This window comes from Melanerpes formicivorus, unplaced genomic scaffold, assembly GCF_026170545.1.
Source record: "Melanerpes formicivorus ecotype bairdi unplaced genomic scaffold, bMelFor1.0.p_v2 SCAF_15, whole genome shotgun sequence".
Classification (NCBI taxonomy): Eukaryota; Metazoa; Chordata; class Aves; order Piciformes; family Picidae; genus Melanerpes; species Melanerpes formicivorus.
Window position 1 is genome coordinate 18,765,468 of NW_027142367.1, and position 24,570 is coordinate 18,790,037.

The following is a 24,570-nucleotide window of genomic DNA, read 5'->3' on the forward strand; positions in this document are numbered from 1 at the left end:
TACTATGATCTTGGTGTACAGCAGCATGAATGGCAGCCTCTCCTTGGCCTTCAGCCTATTACCTGCCTGGAGGGGCAACAACTATTGTCCTAGTTCAACCTAAGCACAGCAACCAGAGGTCCTGATCTATTTCAGTGCTGACATTTCACCACTCCTTACTCATGCTTCTTCTGCTCTCACCACAGTAAAGGAATGGTGTCTCTTCAATGACCAGAGAATGCTCATCTGCCCAGGAGCTCAGAGGCATAGCCTTACTGTGGAGGTGGTGCTTGCAGAGACTGGACACTGGTATTGTGAGCAGACTCCTTAACTCAGGTCATATGGCTGTGGAGTGGAGACTACCACTACAGATAACTACCTGTTTGCTGCAAATACTTACAGACAGGAGATACAGGCACTGCCATCACATTTGGTATATTGAGAAACACTGTTCCACTGCATGTTCATAGCATCTCAAGATGAAATGGTAGTGTCCCAGCTGATCTCTGACCACAGTCTGTCCATGTGCTGGAAAGAACTGATGGTGAGGCTGTTTATCACATCTTAAGGGAGACAGAAGATGTTGTGAAGTGTTGCATGGTTCCAGTATTGAGCTAGGAGGATTTGGTGAATGAAAGTTGGAGTGCTGGTAGAAAGTCTGGGGAAGAGGTGTCTGAGTACTACTCTGCTGGTCCCCAGCCTTGACTTCAACTCCTTCAAAGAGCAAATGGCAAATGTGTGTGCTGATGGATGAGTCAGTGCACTGCCAATTATCCTGCCACTTGGCCCACTCCACCTCCTTTGTTCTTATTCCTAATCCAGGTCTTTCTTTACATGAAATTAAATGTCCAGCTATGCTCTCTCCTACTGACTTACACTTTTCCCTTTCTTGTTATTATCCTCATCCTAAAGGACCTGAAGGATGGCCAAGGGCTCAGGTCCAGCCAACATGGATTTAGGAAGGGCAGGTCCTGCCTGACCAACCTGATCTCCTTCTATGATCAGGTGACCTGTCTGGTGGATGTGGGGAGGCCTGTGGATGTGGTCTACCTGGACTTCAGCAAGGCCTTTGACACTGTCCCCCACAGCAAACTGCTGGCTAAGCTGTCAGCTCGTGGCTTGGACCACTACACTCTGTGCTGGGTTAGGAACTGGCTGGAGGGCCGAGCCCAGAGAGTGGTAGTGAACAGTGCCACATCCAGCTGGCGACCAGTCACCAGTGGCATCCCCCAGGGATCAGTGCTGGGCCCTGTCCTCTTCAACATCTTCATCGATGATCTGGATGAGGGGGTCGAGTCAGTCATCAGCAAGTTTGCAGATGACACCAAGTTAGGAGCAAATGTTAGTCAGTTAGAGGGTAGAAAGGCTCTGCAGAGGGACCTCGACTGACTGGACAGATGGGCAGAGTCCAATGGGATGGCATTCAACAAGTCCAAGTGCCAAGTGCTGCACTTTGGCTACGGCAATCCCATGCAGAGCTACAGGCTGGGGTCGGAGTGGCTGAGAGCTCCCAAACAGAGAGGGACCTGGGTGTGCTGATCGACAGCCACCTGAATATGAGCCAGCAGTGTGCCCAGGTGGCCAAGAGGGCCAATGGCATCCTGGCCTGCATTAGGAATAGTGTGGCCAGCAGGAGCAGGGAAGACATTGTGCCCCTGTACTCTGCTTTGGTTAGGCCACACCTTGAGTCCTGTGTCCAGTTCTGGGCCCCTCAGTTTAAGAAAGACATCGAAACACTTCAGCATGTCCAGAGAAGGGCAACAAGGCTGGGGAGAGGCCTTGAACACAAGCCCTATGAGGAGAGGCTGAGGGAGCTGGGATTGTTTAGCCTGGAGAAGAGGAGGCTCAGGGGTGACCTCATTGCGCTCTACAACTACCTGAAAGGTGGTTGTAGCCAGGAAGGGGTTGGTCTCTTCTTCCAGGCAGCCAGCAACAGAACAAGGGGACACAGTCTCAAGCTGTGCCAGGGGAGGTCTAGACTCGAGGTGAGGAGGAAGTTCTTCACCGAGCGAGTCATTCGTCATTGGAACGGGCTGCCCAGGGAGGTGGTGGAGTCACCGTTCCCGGAAGCGTTCAAGAGGGGACTGGACGTGGCGCTTGGTGCCATGGTCTAGTCATGGGGTCTGTGTTGATAGGTTGGACTTGATGATCCTCGAGGTCATTTCCAACCTTAGTTATACTGTGATACTGTGATACTGTGATACTGTGGCCTGCTAAACCATATTATTCTTTCTTGTCAGTCCATAGCTATGTATCTTACAGATACTGCATATTAATGTTACCTAAAAACTCTGCCAAAAAAACCTTGCTCTACCTTGATCTTCTGTAATTCTCTGCTCACTTATCCATGGGCCAGTGTGAATATGGCTCAGGTCAGCACTTTTATACTGGCATCAAGCTGTTTCTCATCTGGAAATCTCCTTCCTGAAATGTCCAAGTGATTTAGTTGTGGACCAAGAACAGTTAAAAATAATAGCTTTGAAGGTGGAAATGCAGGACATAGACACACTTAAGGAGAGGGAGGTGCATTGCAACACAGTGCAATTTCTATTTTAAGGGCAAATGCTTATAGGTGTGTGCATGTGCTGCCTATAAATGAGGAACAGTGGGCAGGACGAACCAATGAAAAATACTTGGGCAGCTGACCACACAAGATAAATTAGCTTCTAGAAATTTGTGCAAGATCAAATATGGATTTGACCTAGCTTGGAAGCTGACAAAAGTGAGCTACATCCTTCACCACAATAGTCTGTTGACACCCAACATAACTTTTCTTTGATTCTATTCATAGTCATCCTGTATGCATAAATGATTCTATCAGGTTTAGTACAGAAGCAGCTGGTAGTCCACCTGATGCCATGTTAATGTGCATGGCAGATGAGGGCTCCAGGGTATATCCTCACTAAGCAAATTTTACATCACCTCTCTCACAGCTTGTCCCACATCTTAACACTTCTTAATCCTAGTTTTATAGTAGTGTCTTGCTCTCCTCAGCAGAAAGCTTACATTCAACAGATCTGAAGGAAAGCATTTTTACTGTAATATTTTTCCTTGGACAAACAATTCATTACTTAGAGAATCTTTTCCTAGCAGAAGGTTTAGCAGGATCTACTTTTTCCTTCCATTTTAGAGCACATGCAAACACAGTGATCTCTTCCACTAGCCAGGATTCACACAGTAGGTTCTGTCTATCCTCAGCTGTCCTCTAGACAATGGCCTGGAGAACGACATCTTAGTTTCATAGTTTCATAGTTTCATTTAGGGTTGGAAGGGACCACAAGGATCATCTAGTTCCAACCCCCCTGCCATGGGCAGGGACACCCCACACTAGATCAGGCTGGACAGAGCCTCATCCAGCCTGCTCTTAAACACCTCCAGGGACGGGGCCTCAACCACCTCCCTGGACAACACATTCCAGGCTGATCCTGAGAAGTCCTTCCCCATCCTTCCTGTAGGCCCCCTGCAGATACTGGAAGGCCACAATGAGGTCACCTGGGAGCCTTCTCTTCTGCAGACTGAACAGCCCCAACTCCTTCAGTCTGCCCTCATAGGAGAGGTGCTCCAACCCTCTGATCATCCTTGTGGCCCTTAATCTTAAGTAGATTGCAAACACGAGTAAGGGAAGAATCCTGACCAGCTGCTATGAACATTCATGAGTCTGCTCAAGGTGTTCTTTCAACTTGTCTTTCAAAGGCAAGTGATCCTTTTCACAAAAGCAACTCTCTGCAGGGTTCTGCATTAACCAAGACAAGAAGATGGAGTAACTGATACCATACAACTCTTCAGATTCCACTTAGAACAATACTTTTGAGAACTTTATAGATGTTTAATGTAAACATCACTGGTTTATGATCTCTCATGGATTATTTTCTACACCTAAAATTATTCTTAATCCTCTCTCTGTGCTTGTCATCACAATTTACTTTCCATGTTTAAATAAGCCTCTGAAGCAAGTCTGCAAGATTTGTCTTCAATTAGGTGCTAGTGCTGACAACATATTCCCTCTTAATAAAGCTTAAGGCAGAAATTCCTAATCTCTGAGTTAAAAAAACAGACCTTCCAAAATCAGTATCCTTCCAAACTTTCTCTAGATGAGAAACAAAATAGGACACAAGAACAATTTAAACATTTGTATAGACCATTCCCACCAGAAGCGCTGACACACATCCAGCAATGTGAGGCAAGAATCATACTTGGCTGTTCATGCAACCTCTTCCTGCTACACTGCCACCCGGACTGCAAGCATAACTGAATGGCTTGTGGATTGCCTCCCACACCTTCTCCATTTACCCCCTAGCTATGTTATGTAGGCAGCTAGAAAAGGATTTTCATGTGTATGAACACGCCTGGCTGGAAGCTGCAGCTGTTCATCTGTTGATTTATCATGTTCAGTTCCTCTGACACAGGCCTGGCAACCCTTGCAAAAGTGGGGGAAGACAGAGTGGGAAGAGGAGATGGCTGGTGGTTGGCAGCTGTTTCAGCCACTGCACTTCAGTTGGCTCTGAATATGTTTCTAGATCTGCCTGATGCTCAGTGTTCATCAGCTCAGTGTTTGCAGAAGCACAAAGAGAGCAATGACTGAGCAAAGTGGAAGATTTAAGGATGAAAAGATGACTTTATTTTATTCGCAGTTATTCATGCCAGACCTTCTTTAATCAGATACAGAACCCATCCTGAAGAAAGTACAAGCCCTGTATTTCCAGAGGACAGCTTACAAGGATGCCCCAAATCATACCTTGTAAGAACCAGAAACTCCTGTTCAGGATGCTCATGACTAGACTAGGATGGAATGCTATCAGTAAGTGGCTGAAATCTGTGTTGAAGATCTGTATACCCAGTTGACCACGCAAGTTAGAAGGGTGCTTTGGTTTCATTACATGGAGATTCTGGTGAAAATACTTACATAAAAGCACGAGACAAGTTTATATGACACAAGCTTAGCAGCTCTTTCTTGTGGCTTGGTTTTGGTTAGTTTACTGTGTGTTGGTTTATGTGTTGTTTGGCTGATATTCCTGAAATAGAGGTTTCTTAACAAATTAGTGACTTGCTCTTTCTAAATACTTCCAATAATAAACATCAGGCTCCAATCAGTTTCTCTTGCTCTGAAGTCTAAAGGGTATAAAGTCTAAAGGGTATATTTAGAGAATATAACTTTCCTTTGCTAACAAATGAGTCCTGTTCTCTTATGCTCTCTCAACCCCCTCTTTGGTGCCATCCCTCATCACAGAGTAAGCTCATTCAAAATGAACTGCCAAAAGCTATTACTTTTCTTCTTAGTGCAGTTTCTGATGAAATAACAAACTCACCAGTCATCATCAGGGCTTGCTCAAGTGAATAGGGAAAGAGAGCAGCAGGATTATGGAGAGTGGGACCTTTTCTCCTCTTCTGTGGCTGTGTTAGATCACTTAAGATAGATCACCTTAGACCACCGAGGGCTGCTGTAACTGGGATTCCCTGTTAGAATAGAATAGAATAGACCAGGTTGGAATAGAATAGAATAAACCAGGTTGGAAGAGACCTTCAAGATCATCACGTCCAACCTATCATTCAACACCACCTAATCAACTAACCCATGCAACCAAGCACCCTGTCAAGTCTCCTCCTGAACACCTCCAGCGATGGCGATTCCACCACCTCCCCAGGCGAGGAGTATTTGCATTGTGCACACACAACCCATCTCTCTGCTGTTCTGCAGTTGGGTGAGGGCTATCAAATTGACCAGCAATTTCTGGACCACTGGAGACTCTGTGGGTAGCTGGGGGAGAAGACACTTGACCCATACACATGCTGAAGCTGCTGATGGAAAAGGCCAAATCGCTGCATTATAAAGAGAACAGTGACCAGTATCATTTTGGAAGGCTGGCTGTTAAAGCCAATCTTTAGACTCCAGAGGAAAGAGTTATGTGCGTGCCAACGCCCGTATGAATTTTAGCCAGTGATCACTGCACATGAAATCTGTCCATTACAGACACCCTCTGGGGCAGCAACTGACCTCCAGAGATTCCAGACAAATAAAAATTTAAGTACCCCGTGCAAAAGCAGGCCACGGTGCTTACCGCGGCTAGAAAGACAAGCAGGCGCACCTCCCCTTCCGTTATGCACCGTGTGCTTCTGCCTCCAGCCACGCTTGTGGGCCTCACCTTTGCTCTAGTGGGTCAGCGCGGCTCAGCTCAGCTCCTACACTGCCGGCCGTTCAGCCCCTCAAGACGTGCGTAATCGCTTCTCCTCTCAATTGCACCCCAAAACACACTCTTTCGCTTATGTGGGATCAGGGCTACACCTCTTCAAACGGATGAAGCCCCAGCACCTAGATGACAGCGTCGTGCGTCTGGGAAACTGTCGCGGGGCCGTGGTCTCCCACACACCCCCACCAGCAGACGCCAAGCTGGTGGCGCCCGGTAGCAGCATTGTCCGCGCGCTCGCCCACCCTCTTCCTTGCCCGGCGGCCTCCGGAGCCAGCGCAGCCCCTCTGAGCGCCACCTGCGAGAGGGTCCATGGAAGTGTGATGCACACTGAACCCCCTCCTCCCGCCCGAGAGCTTCCAAGTCCCCCTCCCTCCACATCGCCTGGGTACGCATGGGCACGACTGCCAGCGCGTGAACGCAGATGCAGCCTTCCCAGCGTCCCTCTCCCTCCTCCTTCCCCCCGGACTCGGCGGGCCAGGCCCTCCCCCCGGGGCGGCCAGCGCGCATGTGCGGTTGCCAGGGCGGCCGTCTCCTGTGAAGGTTTAAAATCTGCGGGGCATGCGCAGTGCTGGCTCTGGCCCTGGCGAGGGGGACGCCACATTGGAACGGCGAGGGGAGCGCTTTGGGCAGCGTCGGGCCGGGTACTGTTTGCACCGCCTCTGCTCCTCCTGAGCCGCGCTCGTCTCGCCTCGCCCGGCTCTTCTCGCCCGCCTCTCCTCCCTGCCTGTGGCCGCTCTCTCTTTTCCTCGCGACACATGCCGCTGCTCCCGGTCCGCGTCTAGCGCCGCTGCCGGGCCCGGCGCTCCGCGGCGAGGGAGTGCGCGGCGGGCGGTAAGCGGTCGTCGGCGCGGCGCTCTGGCCGGGCCGTGAGGGTCGGAGGTGGGCGGGCGTGGATGGATCCCCGCGTGGCCTGGATCCAGCCCGAGCAGAAAGGCCCCGCGAATGCGCTGTGGATGCAGATCTGGGAGACCTCGCAGGGCGTGGGGGGCCGGGGCGGTGCCAGCTTCCCGCACTACCTCTGCCTTAACTCCCCGGCGCTGGACTCTGCCGCCGCCGCGTCCCCACCCTGCGGTCACAGCTGCGTGCGGCTCGGGGCACCCGGCGGCAGCGCCTGCTGCTCTTCCTCGCCGCCTTCGCCTTCGCCTTCCCCTCCGGCCCTGTTGACCGGGCTCGTTCCTGCTGCCGCCGCCGGCTCTGCGACCGTGAACGGCAGCAGCGAGGGAGGGCGGCGGCTTCAGAAGTCGCCTTCCGTGTCTTCCTCGTCCTCCTGCTCGTCGGTGGAGTCTGGCACTGAGAGCCCCGGCTTCTCCTCCTCGGGATCGTGCAGCGGCGGAGGAGGCGGCGGCTCCTCCTCTTCCTCCTGCGGCCCCCGGGCGGCGGCGGTGGCTCCTCCCGGGCTACTGGGCAGCGGGGCCGGACCCGGGGAGTTCTTTAACTTCCACGAGAACAAAGTAAACGGTGTTAACGGGCACCACCAGCCTCCGCACCTGGCGCGCAGCCCTCATCCGCAGCCGCCGGCGTCTCCCCAGCAGCATCAGTACCACCCGGGCCGGAGGAAACGAGAAAATAAAGCCAGCACCTATGGGATGAATTACCTGCTCTCCGGCAGTCGTGGCGTCGCCATCAACAATTCCCCCCACCAGCAACGGCAGCCGCCTCAGCCAGCACTGCAGAGCCCCGGCACACCCTGGAAAACCAGGAAATACAGCCCAGGCGTGCAGGGGTGAGCAGCCGGGGCACCTGGGGCTGCTGCAGTCCGAGAGGAAAGGGGGACATCAGCAACCTCTCCTGCCGCCCCCCGGGCGCGGGGTCGGGTTGGTTGGGGTCACTCAAACTGCTCTGGAGCTTGCTCTGGCAGTGAGGTTGATCATAGGGGATGGAGTGGAACAAACCCATATTCTTCTGTAAATCACCTTGGTCTGTGCCTGGTGGGTGGCTCCTGGCCGAAGCAGCGATGCAGGCAGGACCTGGACACCCATAGATAGCAGGGGGTTAGGCCTTGTCCTGTAGTAGGTTGAGACGTGAAATTGTCAGGCCATTATCAGACAGCACCTACAGTGATTAAAAACAAAACAAAACCAAAAAAACAAAAACAGGAATGGGAGATTCGTGTTAAAGCTTTTGGGGATCAATTCAGTTAAAGTCTGGAGGAAAACCCTTGTAGTATTTTTTAAATGCCATTGCTTAGGCTGTAGCAGACTGGTTACTTGGGGGAACGTTGGGAATATCAGTTGAAAGGGAAGTGACCAATTTTGGATGAAATAGGTGTGAAAGTCAATGTGATCTTAGAACATATTTGAGGGAATTGTTACAGCTCTTGAATAGGTTGAGCTAGCCAATAGTCAAACTGGAATCTTGATTTTCTAAAGAGAACACTTCTATGGAGGTTATCCTGTTCTCTGGCCATAACTTCTGTATAGTTAGCAAGGCCTGGTGGTATATGGAAGGAACTGAACTTGAGCAAAGCACCTCTGAGGTGCTCCATCAAATTTCTGAATTTCAGGTGTCACATTTCACAAGCAGAAATGTTACTTTTGATGTTAAGGTTATTTTATTCATGGAAAAAGTGCTAGCTGCGCTGAGTTACCTTAGCAGATTTCAGATGTAATTGAACAATTTCTTGGAATTCCTAAAATCCAAGATCCTTAGATGCTCATGGAGTAAAGACCCTGCATATTTGTGTAGTGAAATAGGTAAAAGTAATAGGGTACACTTTCAGAGCTGGAGAACTTTAAGTGAGATTTAACTTGAGGATGTGTCTTCTCTTTTGATTGTTAGTCAGGCACTGAGTACGTTAAAGTTGTCTGGAAGTATTGAAAGATGTTTTTAAAGTTCTGTTTCTGCAAGCCGTAACTCTCCTGGGGAGGACAAGACACTGCTTTTTAATTCCAAACTGACATTGAAAATGAGAAGGAAAATGTTTGAGGTGGCAGGTGCTAGCAGCTTAGGGTCTTGTACTAATAAGGTCGTCTAAAATTTCAATAGTATCTTCCAAGTAGTCTGAATTTCTTGGTTTTATTTGTCTAGCAATGCAGTAGAACACTGAGTTAACTTTTGAAGTTATCCAAGACAAGTATGTTACTGAGGTACATTGCCAGGCAGGTGGATTAGGGAGTTGCCTGAGGTCACCTAGCAGGTCCGTAGCAAACCTGAGAATCAGATCCAGGCACTGCAGGTTCTGTTGTCTAGCTATTATGTGGCACCATTTATGCCAATCAGTATCCTTAATTTTCTCCCACTTTGTTTTCCGTTAGTGTGACTTTACTCAAGGTTATACTACTTTTCAGGTATGAATTCACAGAGAATCTGTACACAAGACAATTGTTTAGCCAAGCATCGGTTGCACTTTTAGTTCTATAATCTATGTTCTTTTGCTGATGTGTTAATGAGAAGCTTTTGGCTAAATATCTTTCCTAGTGGAAGCTGTTTCCCAGTCTTGTCAAGGATTTGTACTAGTAGAGGAAGGCTCGGTTATGGGAGCGGGACACCAATAACTGCAGCATGTGTGTGATCCTGTCTTTTCTTAGAACAGCAGGAAACTAGTGCTGAAGGAGAGCATGGAAGTTCATAGACTTAAATATGAGATGTGATTTCTGCCTTAAACTTTCAAGTTCTGTTACCCAAGATAAATCATGGATAGTTTGATGTTAGAAGTTTATTTTATGAAGTACTATTGAAAACATCAAAATATGATTGAAATAACAAAAATACTGCCACCGATGGAGTGGTTTTAGGTGTCTTATCTTCTGCAGTGATTCTTGGCTACTGGTGAGTTTAGTCTTCCCAAAACCAGGCTGTTGGATTATTTGGCTGTCCAAAGGAAAATGCACATTAAAAATAGGTGGGAACAGATGCCTACACAAGTTTCTTCTGGATTCTTTGTATGCCTGATTTGTTGCATGGTGTTACTTGGAACTGTCAGGCCAGTCCCGAAGCATCATGTTCATAACTGATAGTCCGTTGACAGCATCTTCAGAGGTGTCACGCTGGTGTATAGAACTACCAAAAAATGTGATCCTTACACTCTTCAGTTGTAGTCTGCTTTGGTCATAGATACAGGAACAAAGACTTGATTATACATGCTCTTATATGATGCATGAATGTTAGTGCTTATTTGGATATGAATATTGTGTTCTGCAGAACCTTTTCGTACACTGAAATGTAAGTGATACACAGTACCTCAGTGTTACTGAATTGCCTTTTGGTAGTAGACCACGAGGAATACTCTTTATTTGCTGTCTCCCAGGCTGTAGTAGTACTTCTGATGAAATTCATGCATACTGTGCTCTCTCCACTTTCTCACTCACAGTTGGATGTAGTCTGTAGAGTGTAAATTGTTACTGTTGTTTTTAAGTGGATCATATTCAGGGTCTTTATGATGGTAGGTGTAGTGATGTTTAGAAATGCTTTATGCTGCTCTCTGCTGGTGAGACCATACCTGGAATACTTGTGTTCAGGTTTGGGCTTTCCAGTTAAATGGATCCATGGGAGAGAGTCCAGTGGATGACTACAGGGATGATAAGGGGATTTGAACGTCTGTCCTATGAGGAATGTCTGAGGTAACTGGTTCTACTCAGTCTTCAGAAGAGAGAAGGCTGAGGTTGGATCTTACTAGCATCTAAAAGTATCTGAAGAGTGGGTCTCAAGAGGAAGGTGATGGTCTCCTTTTGTTGGTCCCCAGGGACAGGACAAGAAGCAGTGGCTTAAGGCTGGCACATAGGAAGCTCCATCTCGACATAAGGAGAAATTTCTTTATGGTGAGGATGATGGAGTAATGGAATAGGGTGCCCAGAGAGGTGGTGGAGTCTTCTCTGGAGACTTAAAACCTGCCTAGATGCTTTCCTGTGCTGTCTTCCTTAGGTGATCCTGCTTTGGCAGGAGGGTTGGACTGGATGGTCTAGAGGTCCTTGCCAGCCCCTAACATGGTGTGATTCTCTGATGTTGTAATGGCTGTTTTGTGCTGTTTTCATACAGAATTTTTCTTTCTCCAGTGTACTTGCACCTATTGCCTTTACCACTTTCTGACAGCAACATGCCAATCTTTGTGTTGTAAAGGAAATTCTGTCATAAAACATGACTGTGAATAGCCATGCTCAATTAGATTTCATAGCTTTAGGATACCCTAGATTAAATTGTTACCTTTTCCCAGGTTTTTTTAAAGGTAAGATGTGAGAATTAAGCTTTGTTTATTCCAGTGCTTTAGCAATGATTAAAATCGTGTCAGTGTAAATTCTTAAATGTCTGTGTTTAGATTGGGAGTACAGATGGGAAAATTCTTTGCCTTCAGGTGCAGTTAAAATGACCTTTAATAGGAGGTTAGCTTAAACTGCTGTGACTGATCAGCACTACATGTGGTTTCTTGCTACTGTGAACTGGCCTCTTCAGTGGCTTTAAACTACATTTAGTATCTTGGGGTCTGCCATCTTTGTACGTAAACATAGTATCTTCTGCTTTCATAAAATCAGTATTTAAACACATCTAATTTAAGTATTCAGAGTTCAAGATTGCTGGAATTTTATTTCAGAATATGAAACCAAACTATTCAAGACCTTATACTAAGGACTCTGCTACTAGATTAGCACTGCTTGGGTCCATAGCTAATAGGGCACTTGCTTTAAGATATGCTATTTGTAAGCTACTAGGTACAAAATATTTGATTTAATTATATCCTGCTCCTTGATATGAATTTAACACAGTAAACTTTGTTTCAACTAAGTGCTTCAGATTGATAGTAGATGTTGACTGAGATTGGTGCTGAAATACCTGGTACATCTGCGCTGTATATTATAGTACTGTGCAGAAAGAACTTGTTGAGGATTACTGTAGCTCCCAGAAGTGCTGTGACACATTGGAATGGTGCTCTGCCTGGACTAATTAACGTTGCAAAGCATCTGATGACTTAACTGCATTAATTGTCTCCTCTATACCTGTTATCGTTAACCATCTCTTGATTGTAACAAGTTCTGTTGTAGAGCACCACAGTGCAAAGACCTCCATATTTGCTTAAGCTGAAGGAGGATTTAGGCCAGCATTGTCTGGTGACGGTGGCAGAGACCTGGGGAGAGCTCTCATAAGCGAGGTAAGCTTATGATGATGCATCCCCAGCAAACTGGGTTCAGTGTTCACCAGCTGAAGGATACTGTGTGCAAAAAGTGATGTCCAGAGATTAATTTTTGTAGCTTCTCAGATGTGGTAATACTATAGAGTAAGTCTGCATTGTGCTTTGTTTTGTTCCTTCACCTGTGTGTGGAAGGGTTTCTAATTCTAGTCTTGGTGCATTTCTTGTTTTTATGATGCATGGCCAAACTTTGGTGACCAAGATAAATTTAATGGGTTCTGTGCTATGTGCTGTTACAGTTGCATTGCATTCAGGACCTTCCATAGCACTAATTCCATGTTTGTCAAACATTGCTGCTGCTTGTGCTGCTGTCAGAGCTGGATAATGCAGATTGATGTGTAGGGATGACATGTTGTCAACCTCTTGTGAATTTTTTTCTTGTACTTTAAACTGAAAAATGCAGACTAGAAACTGTGAAGCTTTTGCTGTCTGTACTGGGGTGTATAACAGTGCTATCTTGCTTTAGTACCTTCCAATAAAGACTCAACAGAGTGGACTATGCTTCGTCCACACTACTGTTTAAATCATTAGTGTCTTTATCTGCAATGTTAAATGAATACCTCTAATTAAGGTTTTCATGTAAGATGCAGGCAGTGCTGGCAAGGTATACCTGACTTGTTTTGTCTGGCTGTAGGGTCAGGACAGAAGTAGGCAGTATATGCTGTAGAATGGAAGGAGGAGGGTGTGAGTAGTTTCCTGTTGGTTGTAGTAAATTTCTAGAGGCTTGAGAGCATCAGACATGGTTGAACAGATTGTTTTCATGCCTAAAGGTCAGTACACAGCGGAGTTCAAGGGTAGCTGCTGGGTTGTTCTTGTTGAAGGAACAAAACATCTCTTTTTGTGGTCGATGAAGTTGACTAGGTAGAGCTTGAAGTTATCTTCCAAAATGCATGCATAGCACAGTGATGCTTTTGGTAATGGAATGAAAGAGGTATGGGGAAGGTGGAGCTACAGTAGTGAAATATGAGAAGACTTTGTATGATAGGTGCTCACATCTGTGTAAAAGAGAATGGGACATGTTTGGAGCAGTTTAATCCTGGCATCAGCTTGGTGATGCTTTTTGCAGTTGGTAGGCTTTGGCAGTAGAGATAATTTGCACTAAGAATATAAACAGCTGTACGAGGTGAGACTTAGAGGCCAGTGCCAAATGTTGGGAGTATACCAGTGTGAGCCTGTAGTGATGTTTCCTGGAATAATCTCTCAGATTTAAATGACCTCTGGCTCTTGGACTACCTGGGCTGCAGGCAGTGCATTAAGTTTCTTGTGAATTTTCTGTGTGAACGTGTCCCATCTCACCTTGAGCTGGTATGAGCTGCTGGAATCAGCTGTGTCCTGAGGCAAGGTATTCCTCAGTTAAGCAATGCATTCTGCAAAGATCTATTTTCTCCTTGTCCCAAGGCTGTCACTGGGGTTGTAGTTGCTGCCAGTCACAGGTCTAAGTATTAATAAGGCAGTTCATGAGTACTCTTTACAGCTGACTTGAAAGAGGGAAGAAAAAATTTGAAATCACCTGACAGTTGTCTGTTTTTTCTAGTGTATTTAGTGATAACCTTCCATTGAAGATGTTTCCTGCCTCTAGATACTTATCGCCTCTGTATGCTTTACAGTTCTGTTTTATCTGTGTAACTTGGGTGAACACGCTCTGTGTGTGATGGTGTCACTGTATTCCTATGTCTTGGGCTATCTTGTTCTATCTTGTACCTCATTTGCTGATTACTAATGCAGGACTTGCTGTTCTTTTTGGTATTGAACAGAGATTTTAACAGAATTCTTATTTCAAGATCTTGATTTTCAGAGCACCTCATTGAATATTGGTAAAAGTAGACAGTTTTTCATGTTTATTTCTTATCTCATATTTTGCCTACTGCTTTGTTGTGCAGACTGTATTTTAATGTCCATCTGCAGTTCTTCAGCTGGCTTATTCTAGATAACCTTGCAGCCTCAGACTTTTCTGCTGTACTATTTCCTGTCTTGCCAGTTCATGTATGAGAATGTTGACTAGTGTAGGACACTGCGGGGCTTCAGTAGTGACCTTCCTTTAGTATGGAAACTGAGTACAAGCTGCTTGTTTTCTGTTTAAGAAAGTTCTTTATCTGTGTGGAAAGTCTCACCGTAGCTGCTTACTGTCCTCCTGATACAAACACAGTATGAAGTGCTGTTGGAGAAAACCAAGTCACCAGGAGCAGGCCTGGGACAAGTGCTCCCTGCATAGTCAGGGATCAGGGAAAACACAGAGGGATTAAAAAAAAAGCTTCTCGACTTGTCATGCCCTGTGAACACTTAACTTTCTCTGTTCTGATCACTTAATTCATTTAGGAGAAGCAGGCTTTTCAGCTCCTGAGCTAGTTTATCTTTTCCAAGCGTAGGTTTGCATCTTGTTAGGTTGGTCTTAATAATCCTTTTTTATATCCTTAATCTTCCAATCCTCTTTTCCTGCTTTGTACATGACTTTAGGCCTTCTGAAGACATTTGTGACAATGTTGTAGAAGCTTTCCCCCCCCCCGAAAATCTGATTAGCAATGCATGCTTTTGTTAAACAACCAGCATGATACCTTATTAGTTCCTGAAACACATTTTTCTTTTGGTTGAGATTCCTAAATTGTGAAGCTTCTTCTCATGAACTGCAGCAGTATTTAAAAACGGAAAAGGCTTTTCTGTCTTTCCTTGCCTCACAGAGATACTGACTTTGGATTTGCAGGTTTTGCTGCTAGCACTGCTTTGAATGCGTTTTCAATTAGACTCTACTGCTTGAGATTGTCAAGTGTTCTTTCTTTTAAATGTTTCAGTGGCTAACCTGGTATAATGCATACCTGATCTACATGGGCATAATTAGTCTCTCATCACTAATATGTTTCTGTTGTTGCAATTTTTGACTGGTCTGGGGTGTTAATCGCTTGCTATCTTTGGGCATTTGGAGAAGAATAGTATTGAGATAGGAATTTCAGTGTTTAGCGGTTCTATGTATTGTCATAGCAAGCTTGTGGATTCAGTTCCAAGGTTTACCATATGGTATGCTCCTTCACTGATGCAACAAAATACTGATGTGATGTTTTCTTGATGGTGTTGCGAAGTAGACAGCAGCCTAAGTCAAGAGTAATGTACAGCCATTCAGAAGCATAAGTAGGGGATTTATTTTGCCATGTGTTAACTTGGAGAGATATGCCAGTTTCTTTTCTAGATTTCTATAATGTAGCTTTTTCAAGTACCTCCAGCCATTAATAAGGTAGTTGGTTGAAATTTATTGGCTTGGCATACTTTGCAAAAACAGATTAGCTCTTGATTACTTTTTTTTCCCCTTCCAAGTAGTGAACAAATTCTGTTGCTTAACTCTACAAATTTGCAGTATAAATCAGTCCAACAAGCTTAGTTTCTTGAGTGTGTGAACTGTTTAAGTGCTCCTAGGAGGTAAAGTTCAGTTGGCAGGAGACTCCACCTAAAATTAGGGTTGGCTCTGACTTGCAGGAGTGTGGGACAAAAAGTTTGAAGAGGAAATAAGAATGATACAATCACTTGTGGCAAAGCTACAGTGTATTTTATGAATGTTTGTTGTTCTGTGGGTAGGAATAAATACTTGTTTCCCTTCCTTTCTCTCCTTAATAGCTAACTTGCAACATAAGCTAGATTCTTACTTGAGTTTAGTATTCAATTTACTTACCTATAAAACATTTCACATTCAGAGTCAGCTCTGACTTGTAAGTTCCATAAAGCCAAGGTTTTATTCTACCAGTCTGAGTTTGCCTAGAACATTGCATAGAGCAGAGAGTACTATTGACTGTAGTAGTAAAGGCACCTTATGGATATTATGTGTGGGGGTGGGAAGAGAGGAACTGCAAGTTTGTCTCCTTGGTCATACTTCTATTTTTGCTACTTTTGCACTTGTCTTAATTTAGATGGTATTGGAAAAAGCTTGTATCTCAGAGTATACTATTGCTTTCAATCTTACCTTCTTTATTTCAAACCAATGTCTTCCCTAGTTTTAGACTATAACACTCATTTCAACTATTGATTGCATTTAATTGTAGTAGTTGCAGGTGAAGGTATAGGTCAACAGATTTCTGAAACACAGTGGCTACTGAGGCTTTTACCATTTAATCTTGAGACAGTGAAATCCATGAGCATGTTTCAGAGTTCACTTCATCACAAAACTGTGTATCCTGTTATTTGGAACCTTCATTCCAACAAAGGCTCTGTTAAAATGCTGCCTGTAACTTCATTTTTTTTTGCTTTCCTACTCACCCTTGGTGTTACGCCCACATGTGTAACTGTGGCGTCTGTTCTTTGCTTCTGAAAAGGTTTTTGACTGTTAGACTTCTCAGAAAAATCTTACTTGCTTATTAGAGTGTTTTTAAAAAGAAGTAGTTGTTCCCCTTAAATGATGCAGTTATGCTTCTACCTGCTAAAGGGCTGTTCCTTCATCTTCTATTTTGTTGATGCTGTTTGGGAATTTCCTTTCATTATGCTGAAGCTGGCCCTTGAAGTAACAAGTCAAAATTGTATGCAATAGTAGATACAGTAAGTGATAAGTAAATGATGTCCTTTCTTAGAAACCTGCATTTATGGTAAAATGTGACAGAAGTCTGAGACTGTCTCCTCAGTATTACTCAGACATAAACTCTACTTGTCTGCATTCTCTAAAACAGTAACAGGAATACACTTTTGATAAGCAAAAGGTGTCAATTCTGTTGTATAGGACAGCCTGTAAGCAGCAGATGTTTACTGTGCTTGGCAGTAGTAGCATTAGGAAGTGGCAGGTTCCTCCCAGCTGTTAAAATTAGGAAGATGAACAGCTTAGCAAGTACAAAGTAGCCTCTTCTGCATCCCTGTGTAATAATCTTTTTCGCCTTCTACTGAGCATGGCTACATCTCACCAGCAAGTTTTGTTCCCAGTGTTTCTGTAATTACAGTGAAACTTCCTTGTGAAAAAGTTAATCAAAATGCCTGGCTTTGCTAGGAAGGTAGTATAATAATTTTAAACTGTGATAAAAGATAGCTAGGTGCTAGGATGTTGTGGGGCCCAAAGTCTTCAAGAAGCCAGAAGGATGTGGAGAAGCTGAGTCATGCTATATGTACTGGGGTTTATTTGAAGAGAGAGTTAAAATTGTATCTGCATGAACAATAATGTGCTGTAAACATTCTTGACTTATGTAAAAATGAGTTGACTTACATGCTTATGAAGATCACACAGGCAAAACACTGAAAATCCCTGTATTGGCTAGATCAATATCCTGTTGTGATCTGGTTTTTTTCAGATAGCAAATTATTTCTTCAACTAATAGGGAAGCTGCTCTGAGATAAGTTCTGAGCAGCACACAACATTGTGTTTTATGCATATCAGAGCTGCTGTTTTGTGTTCCATAACCTTGTCTGAGCAAAGATGTTTAGAAAAACAAACTACAGTAACATCAGGTTTTTTTAAAGGCCTTTCAGTTTTGAGAGGCTTCTTCTAGAGGAAGCCAGAGGGATACCATGCTTGAAAATGCAGTGTTTAGATGGTTATATTGTCATATGCTTACTAAGAAAATGACATTGATTCTTATCCAGAAGGACATAGACCAGGAAGGTGATATTCTCAGAGAACTAGAAGCTGTTGAATTAAGAAAAACTGGGAAGAGCAAACAAAATATGACTCTGATAAGATAGGGTTTGAGAACTAATTTTCTAGGTGCATTAAAACTTGAAAACCTCACACATCAAAAAGAAGCAACTTTGTGCAGAGTCAGTAGGGCTTACTGCTACATGAAGGGGCACCTAGGAGAAGTTGTATCATGTAGTATAAACTAAGTGAATTGATTTGCATTGCTTTTTATGAGGGGAGGGCTTAGGAGGCTTCCCATCAGAACTTTGACTTCAGGCAAGTACAACTTGAAATTTCAGTAAGGAATGTTTAAATCCATCAGCAGAATAACTATTGTACAGCCATTGCTAGTAGTATGTGCTGAAGAACTTGACTGTGATTTGAACTTGGTATATGATTTGAACTTTGATTACCTAGCTCTTGTGCTGTTGTCCTACGCAAACTGAAGCATTAAATGAAGTGCTGACTTGGCAGTTCAAAGTAAAATGTATCAATCTGACTTCTTAGAGTAAATCAGGGAAGGAAATACAGACTAGTGGTGGGTGGATTCTTTTGAGTCTTTACATGATTTGATTAAGAATTTGACAGTGCTAGCCCCTCTGAGCTTCTGCTTGGGTGACATTTAAGTGAGGAGTACTTCTGTGCTGCTTGTTTTCTGGTCCTTGCTGACTCAGCAGGGCTTTTTTATTCTCCACATCTGTTTTCAGGAGTGTCTGGATCTCCTGGAGTGATTGGATGGTGTGGATTGCATAACAGAACAAAACTTGTTTGTGTGAATAAACCTAAAGGGGCTAATGAGTGCTTTGATAGTTGCCTTGCAGGTCTCATTTCCTTGCAGGATTTGCTGTTAATCCTTACTAATGTGGTCAGTCTGATAATAACAGCTGTTGGGATTTTTTTTTTTAGGAGAATGTTTGAGATTTTAATTTATGGCTATGAAAACTGAACAGTCACAGGTTTGCTGGGCTTATAGGCTAGCTGCTTATTAGAAATAACCAAAGAAAGAGTAAGTTATTAGCTTCATAAAAAGCAGAGTTCACCAGTAGAATTACTCAGGACTCTTGATTCATATATGTAAAAAACAAAATACCTGGAGAGATTAAATGAATGAGAAAAAGAGAGGGAAAGCTAGAGATAACAGAAGGCTAGAGCTGACTGCAGACAGTTGCACTTAGAGTTCATTAGATTATAAAGTACAAAGTTGCTGATAAAGCTATAAAAAATATGGAGTTACAAATTTGAAGAAAAATAGTTCAGGCTGAATATGCCCTGTGGATGGGCTTCACGTTTGTAATTGTGCACAGCCTTCCCCACATCCACCAGGCAGTCACCTGGTCATAGAAGGAGATCAGGTTGGTCAGGCAGGACCTGCCCTTCCTTGAAACCATGATGCCTGGACCTGATCCCTTGGCCATCCTGTAAGTGCTGTGTGATTGCACTTGAGATGACCTGTTCCATAATCTTGCCTGGCACTGAGGTCAGCCTGACAGGTCTGTAGTTTGCAGGTAACACTGGCATTAACATACTATGTACTTCTGCTGATTTAAGGCTTCTCACTTTGTAGTTCAGTTGAAAGATAAATTCCTGTGTGAATGAATGGCTGATAAAGGGTTTGAGTGGTCAAAGTAATCCCCATTTGTTGAAGTGGATGTTTTCACATCAAGGAATATTCATATCCCTTTTATTGCCCTCTATGAAAACACATTAACAGCTGTGGCCTGTTTCCAGTCTGTGTAAAGTTCCACCTGCACAGAAGAAAAAACCTCTGGAAGAATCAGCCAGCTTGAACATTTTAACTGTTCTTGTGCTGCTTCACATTTGGATCATTGTGTAGGTTTAAAAACTGGTTTGGATTTTAAAGGAAGTAACCTTCAGGAATTCTGAACTGAATTTGACCTTCATTGTTGAGCTAGTAAGAAAGTTTGTAAATGTCTCCTAGTGCTTGTGTCTGGTGTCTTTTGACATCTTCCTTTAGGTGATGTGATGAGGGCTGACATGTAGAATTTTTGAAAATGAAATTGCTGTGAGGTCCTGGCATGAAAGTAAAGTATGAGTATCTGTCCTAAATCCCAGATCCCAAACCCTTTGGTTTCCCATGTGGAATGCCTAATTGTTAGGCATTCACCTTTCTTAAAAGTACAGCTATTTTCAGTTAGATGATATTAAATAAAACCTTTTAAAAAGTTATTGTAGTAGTTAAGTTGTCATTATCACTGATGCTACTTTCTCTTTCAGCCTACATGAAGAAATAATTGACTTCTATGACTTCATGTCCCCTTGTCCTGAAGAAGCAGCTATGAGAAGAGAAGTGGTTAAAAGGATAGAAATAGTCATCAAAGATCTTTGGCCTACAGCTGATGTAAGTGTAATTTTGAGTGTTGATTTGCTTCCTTAGTAAATCATAGAGCTCAGTTAACTTAACAACTCATCTTTCCTGGGCCCCCCTTACCTTCTAGATTTTTGGCCCACAGGATTCTTCCAATTCCTAATTGTGGTCTTACAGTATCTGAAGGGGGCCTGCAGGAAGGCTGGGGAAGGACTTCTCAGGATCTCAGGTGGTGATAGGACTAGGGGGAATGGAATGAAGCTGGAGGTGGGGAGATTCAGGCTAGATGTGAGGAGGAGGTTCTTCCCCATGAGAGTGGTGAAGCCCTGGAATGGGTTGTCCAGGGAGGTGGTCGAGACCCCATCCCTGGAGGTGTTTAAGGCCAGGCTGGATGAGGCTCTGGCCAGGCTGATCTAGTGTGGGGTGTCCCTGCCCATGGCAGGGGGGTTGGAACTAGATGATCCTTGTCGTCCCTTCCAACCCTGAATGATACTATGATACTAAGTAGGTCTTTGAAGAGGGCAAAGTTAGCCCTCTTGAAGTATAGGGCTCCTATCCCACCATGTCACTACAGCCAAGGCTACCCCCAGCCTTTACATCCCCAAGCAGTCTTTGTTCATTAATACAAGGTCCAGCAGCACACCTCCTCCTCTTCTACCACCTGTGTCAGAAAGTTACTGATACACTGCAGGAACTGTCTGGATTGCGTGTACCTAGCTGTGTGGCCTTTCCAGCAAATACCAGGGTGATTGGAGTCACCCATAAGCACCAGGGCATGTGGTCTTGAGGCATCTCCAGTAGCCTTTGTCTACTTTTTTTTTTCAGGTCTGGCAGTCTGTAGTAGACACCCACAACAATATCTCCCATTTTGGCCACCTCCTTGATTCTTACCCAGAAACTTTGAACAGGTTTTTCATTTCCCCTAAACAAAGCTCAGTACTTTGTACTTGCTTACATACATAAAGAGCAGCATCACCACCTTGCCTGCCTGGTCTATCTGTCTGAAGTAGTGCATAGCCATCCATGACAAGATTCTGGTCATGAGAGCTATTCTACTACGTCACAGTAACTGTGATAAGGTCATAACCCTGTGACTGAGCACAGGTTTGCAGCTCTTCCTGGCCTTCTGAGTTTTGTTACTCAAAGAATAAGTTTCCTTAAAACAAAAATGTCCAAAAGGAATGTTAACTATTTGTAGCATCACATTTCTGACTACCAAAATAGTATTGTTGCTATTAACAAGCAGGAAAACATTTCACAGATTCAGATTCATAGGTTACATTGTTTTGGAAGGAGCATTCAAAGGTGATATCATCCAGCCCCCTGCAGTGAATAAGGACACCTCCAGCTAGACCAGGCTGCCCAGAGCAAGATTGTCTGATCTTGAATGTCTCCAGGGATGGACCCTCAACCATATCCTGGGAAATCTGTTCCAGTGTTTTACCACTCTCATTATAAAGAATTTCTTCCTTATGCCTAACCTAACTCTTCCCTGCTCCAGTTCAGAACTGTTGCCCCTCATCCTATCACTACAACCCCTTCTAAACAGTCCTTCCCTAGCATTCCTGTAGGTCCCCTTCTGATACTAAAATGTAGCTCTTAAGATCTCCCTGGAGCCTTCTCTTCTTCAGGCTGAACAGCCCCAGTTCTTTCAGCCTGTCTTCCTAGGAGAGGCGTTTCAGCCACCTGATTCTCTTTGTGGTCCTCCTCCGTCTTGTTGGGAGTCCCATAGCTGGATATGGTACTCCAAGTGAGGTCTCACCAGAGCACACTGGCGGAATCATCTTTGTGTAGCAGCACTTCAGCTGGGCTGTTTGCAGCTGTACTTTCTTAGCAGAGCTCCCCTTGATTCCCTTGAGGTGGTTAATGGGATTTCTTCCTCATTCACAGCTAACTTGAAGCCATATCAATGAGTCCTGCTAGTTCCTGGGCAAAGACGCTCCTTCCCCTTTGAGAAAGGTGTCTCCCATCTCCTGCCAGCATGCCTGGTGCTGTGCAGGCTAACCCATTGTGAAAGAACCTGAAATTGTGTTGCTTACACCAGCCACAGAGCCATGTGTTAATACAATGTGTTTGCTTGTTCCTTCCAGTGTCTCTGCCCACCACTGGAAGGAGAGAGAAAAAGATAACCTACACCCCAGATTCCCTCACTAATTGTCACAGGACCCTAAAGAATCTTTTAATTGCACTTGGGCTTTGTACTGCTACTATGAAATCAGATCACTGATTTCATAAGCTTTTCAGGAAGAAGAGTGAGGGCTGTGGCCGCAGCATTGCATTACTTAACTAAAGATACTGTGAAGCTCATCTACTTTGTCCTCACCTGTGGTTTTCCTACTGCTAATGTTTTTCTAGCTCATGGGAACAGATATAAACGGTGAAATGGCTCAGTGTTGCGCAGCCTTTTCACAGGTCACTTCAAAGTAGTGAGCTTTTAAATTGTGCTCTGCTGTAGTAGAATGGGAAGAATGTCTCAATTCTCTGCATTGGAAGCATACTAGAAAAGTCTTCAGTGTGGACTGTGGATATCTCTATCATGCCTTCTTTTCCATACACAGGCATTACCACAATTTCATAGTAATCCTTATAGTAAAACCTGGAATATTGGTATTTATCTGAATTAATGTTTAGATGCATGTGCCATTCTTTAAACCTACATATTTGAAACGTTTCCCTTTAAACTCTTCTTGTTTCAGTAATGCTGTCCTATGAGGAATAAAGGGAGCAGGAAGGAAGGAGATATTTAACACCTTATACTTCTGTAGAATCAGAAAAAATAGTGCAAAGAACTTATTTCAAAAGTCTGTGCTCTGCTGCTGGCAGGATTGGTAGTCATTTCATGTTTAAACCCCCAATTTCCTCTGGAGTTACATCTGTAAGAGAAAATGAATTTGTACAGGCTTAAGAGAGTATGTAGTGGAGAAAGTTCAGTAACTTTATTACTGGGCCTTGTCATTGAAGTCCAGAAAAAGATTGTCTTATGAAAATAAATTGAAGTGAGTGTCCATACTTAAAAAATATTTCACTGCTGTGGGTTCTTTTTCAGGTCCAGATATTTGGCAGCTTTAGTACAGGGCTTTATCTTCCAACTAGGTAAGTAATAATTTATTTTTATCTAAAAGCTTGTGTTTTAGAGTAGTGGTAAATTTCAAAGGAGAATCTAGATAGGAATGCATAAACCTATCAAACATCCAGTAGAATTTTTGCCTAATGTCCCAAGTGGCAAAGGGGAGAGCTTTTGAACATACAGGTTGGAGATAAGTATTTGACATATCATTGTACTGCACCAGGTACTTACCCTTTGGTGAATTCCCTTTACCTTCCTGTGTCTGGCATTAATCTCTGACACTTGGTTTTCAAGATACAGTGAAACAACGTTCAGTATTTCCTGTGTAAAGGTTGTCTTGCTAAGTATGATGAGTTACTGAGAATGTCACTTATCAGAGTTACTCTGCAGAGTCAGTCGTCATCACAATTGTGACCCACAGGTCTATGTCTTTCCTTTGTACCAGATCTGGACTTGTACTTCAGGCGGTGTCTTAGCAGAGCAGAGGGGCAGAATTACCTCTCTCAGCCAGCTGGCCACACTTCTTTTGTTGCAGCCTAGGATGTGATTTGGTTTTTTGGGTTGCAGGCACACATTATTGCTTCAAATCCAGCTTTCCATCTACCTGTGCCCTCAAATCCTCTGTTGGACTGCTCTCAATTCCTTTATCTCCCAGCCTGACTGATAGTGGGGCTTGCTGGGATCTAGATGCAGGACCTTGTACTTGGCCTTGTTGAACCTCATGAGATGCACACAGTCCTACTTCTCACATTTTTTATTATTATTATTTTTTTTAAATTCAGGGTCTTAACTTTGCTCCTTGCTTTACCCATATCCCTCAGCAATCAACTCCACCAGTCCATGGTCACTGCAGTCCAAGCTGCCTCCAGTGTTGACATCACTGGTTAGCTCAGTTGGCTTAGTAAGCATCAATTGTATTCCCTCTGGTAGAACTGTTTTTAGGTGGCTTAGAAGTTACCTTTGTGTTGTGAGGTCTCCTGGACTGACTACAGCTTACCTTTCAATTGTCCAGCAGATGTCAGGGTGGTTTAAGGCTCTCAGCAGGTAGAGCTTTGAGTATGCAGAGCCTTCTGTAGCTGGAGTAAGGAGGCTTGCCTTGCTTAGGTGGCCTAGACAGCAACCACGAGCTTCCCTTTGCCATGGTGTTTGATTCTTACCCATCAGCTCGTATCCATTTCTTGATGTAGAGGGCAACGTGTCCAACCCCACCTTCCTTGACTGTTGCTTTTGAGCAGCCTGTAACCATCAATAGCCACAAGCTTACTAGGATCCTAGACTGAAGTTGCATATTGGTCACCTTGCAGTATTTTTGCTATGTAG

At 44.2% G+C, this 24,570-nt stretch overlaps 1 protein-coding gene across 2 annotated transcripts in view; it reads left to right on the forward strand.

Moving 5' to 3' along the window:
• The first annotated feature begins 6,754 nt into the window (after positions 1 to 6,754).
• TENT4A (terminal nucleotidyltransferase 4A) overlaps positions 6,755 to 24,570 on the forward strand; it is a 57,534-nt gene continuing 39,718 nt past the window's right edge. For both annotated transcript variants that reach the window (XM_068147735.1, XM_068147737.1), the window contains exons 1-3: positions 6,755 to 7,887; positions 20,093 to 20,216; positions 23,230 to 23,276. In XM_068147735.1, coding sequence (XP_068003836.1) covers positions 7,058 to 7,887; positions 20,093 to 20,216; positions 23,230 to 23,276 — 1,001 coding nt within the window. In that variant the 5' untranslated portion in view covers positions 6,755 to 7,057. The remainder of the gene's footprint in view (positions 7,888 to 20,092; positions 20,217 to 23,229; positions 23,277 to 24,570) is intronic.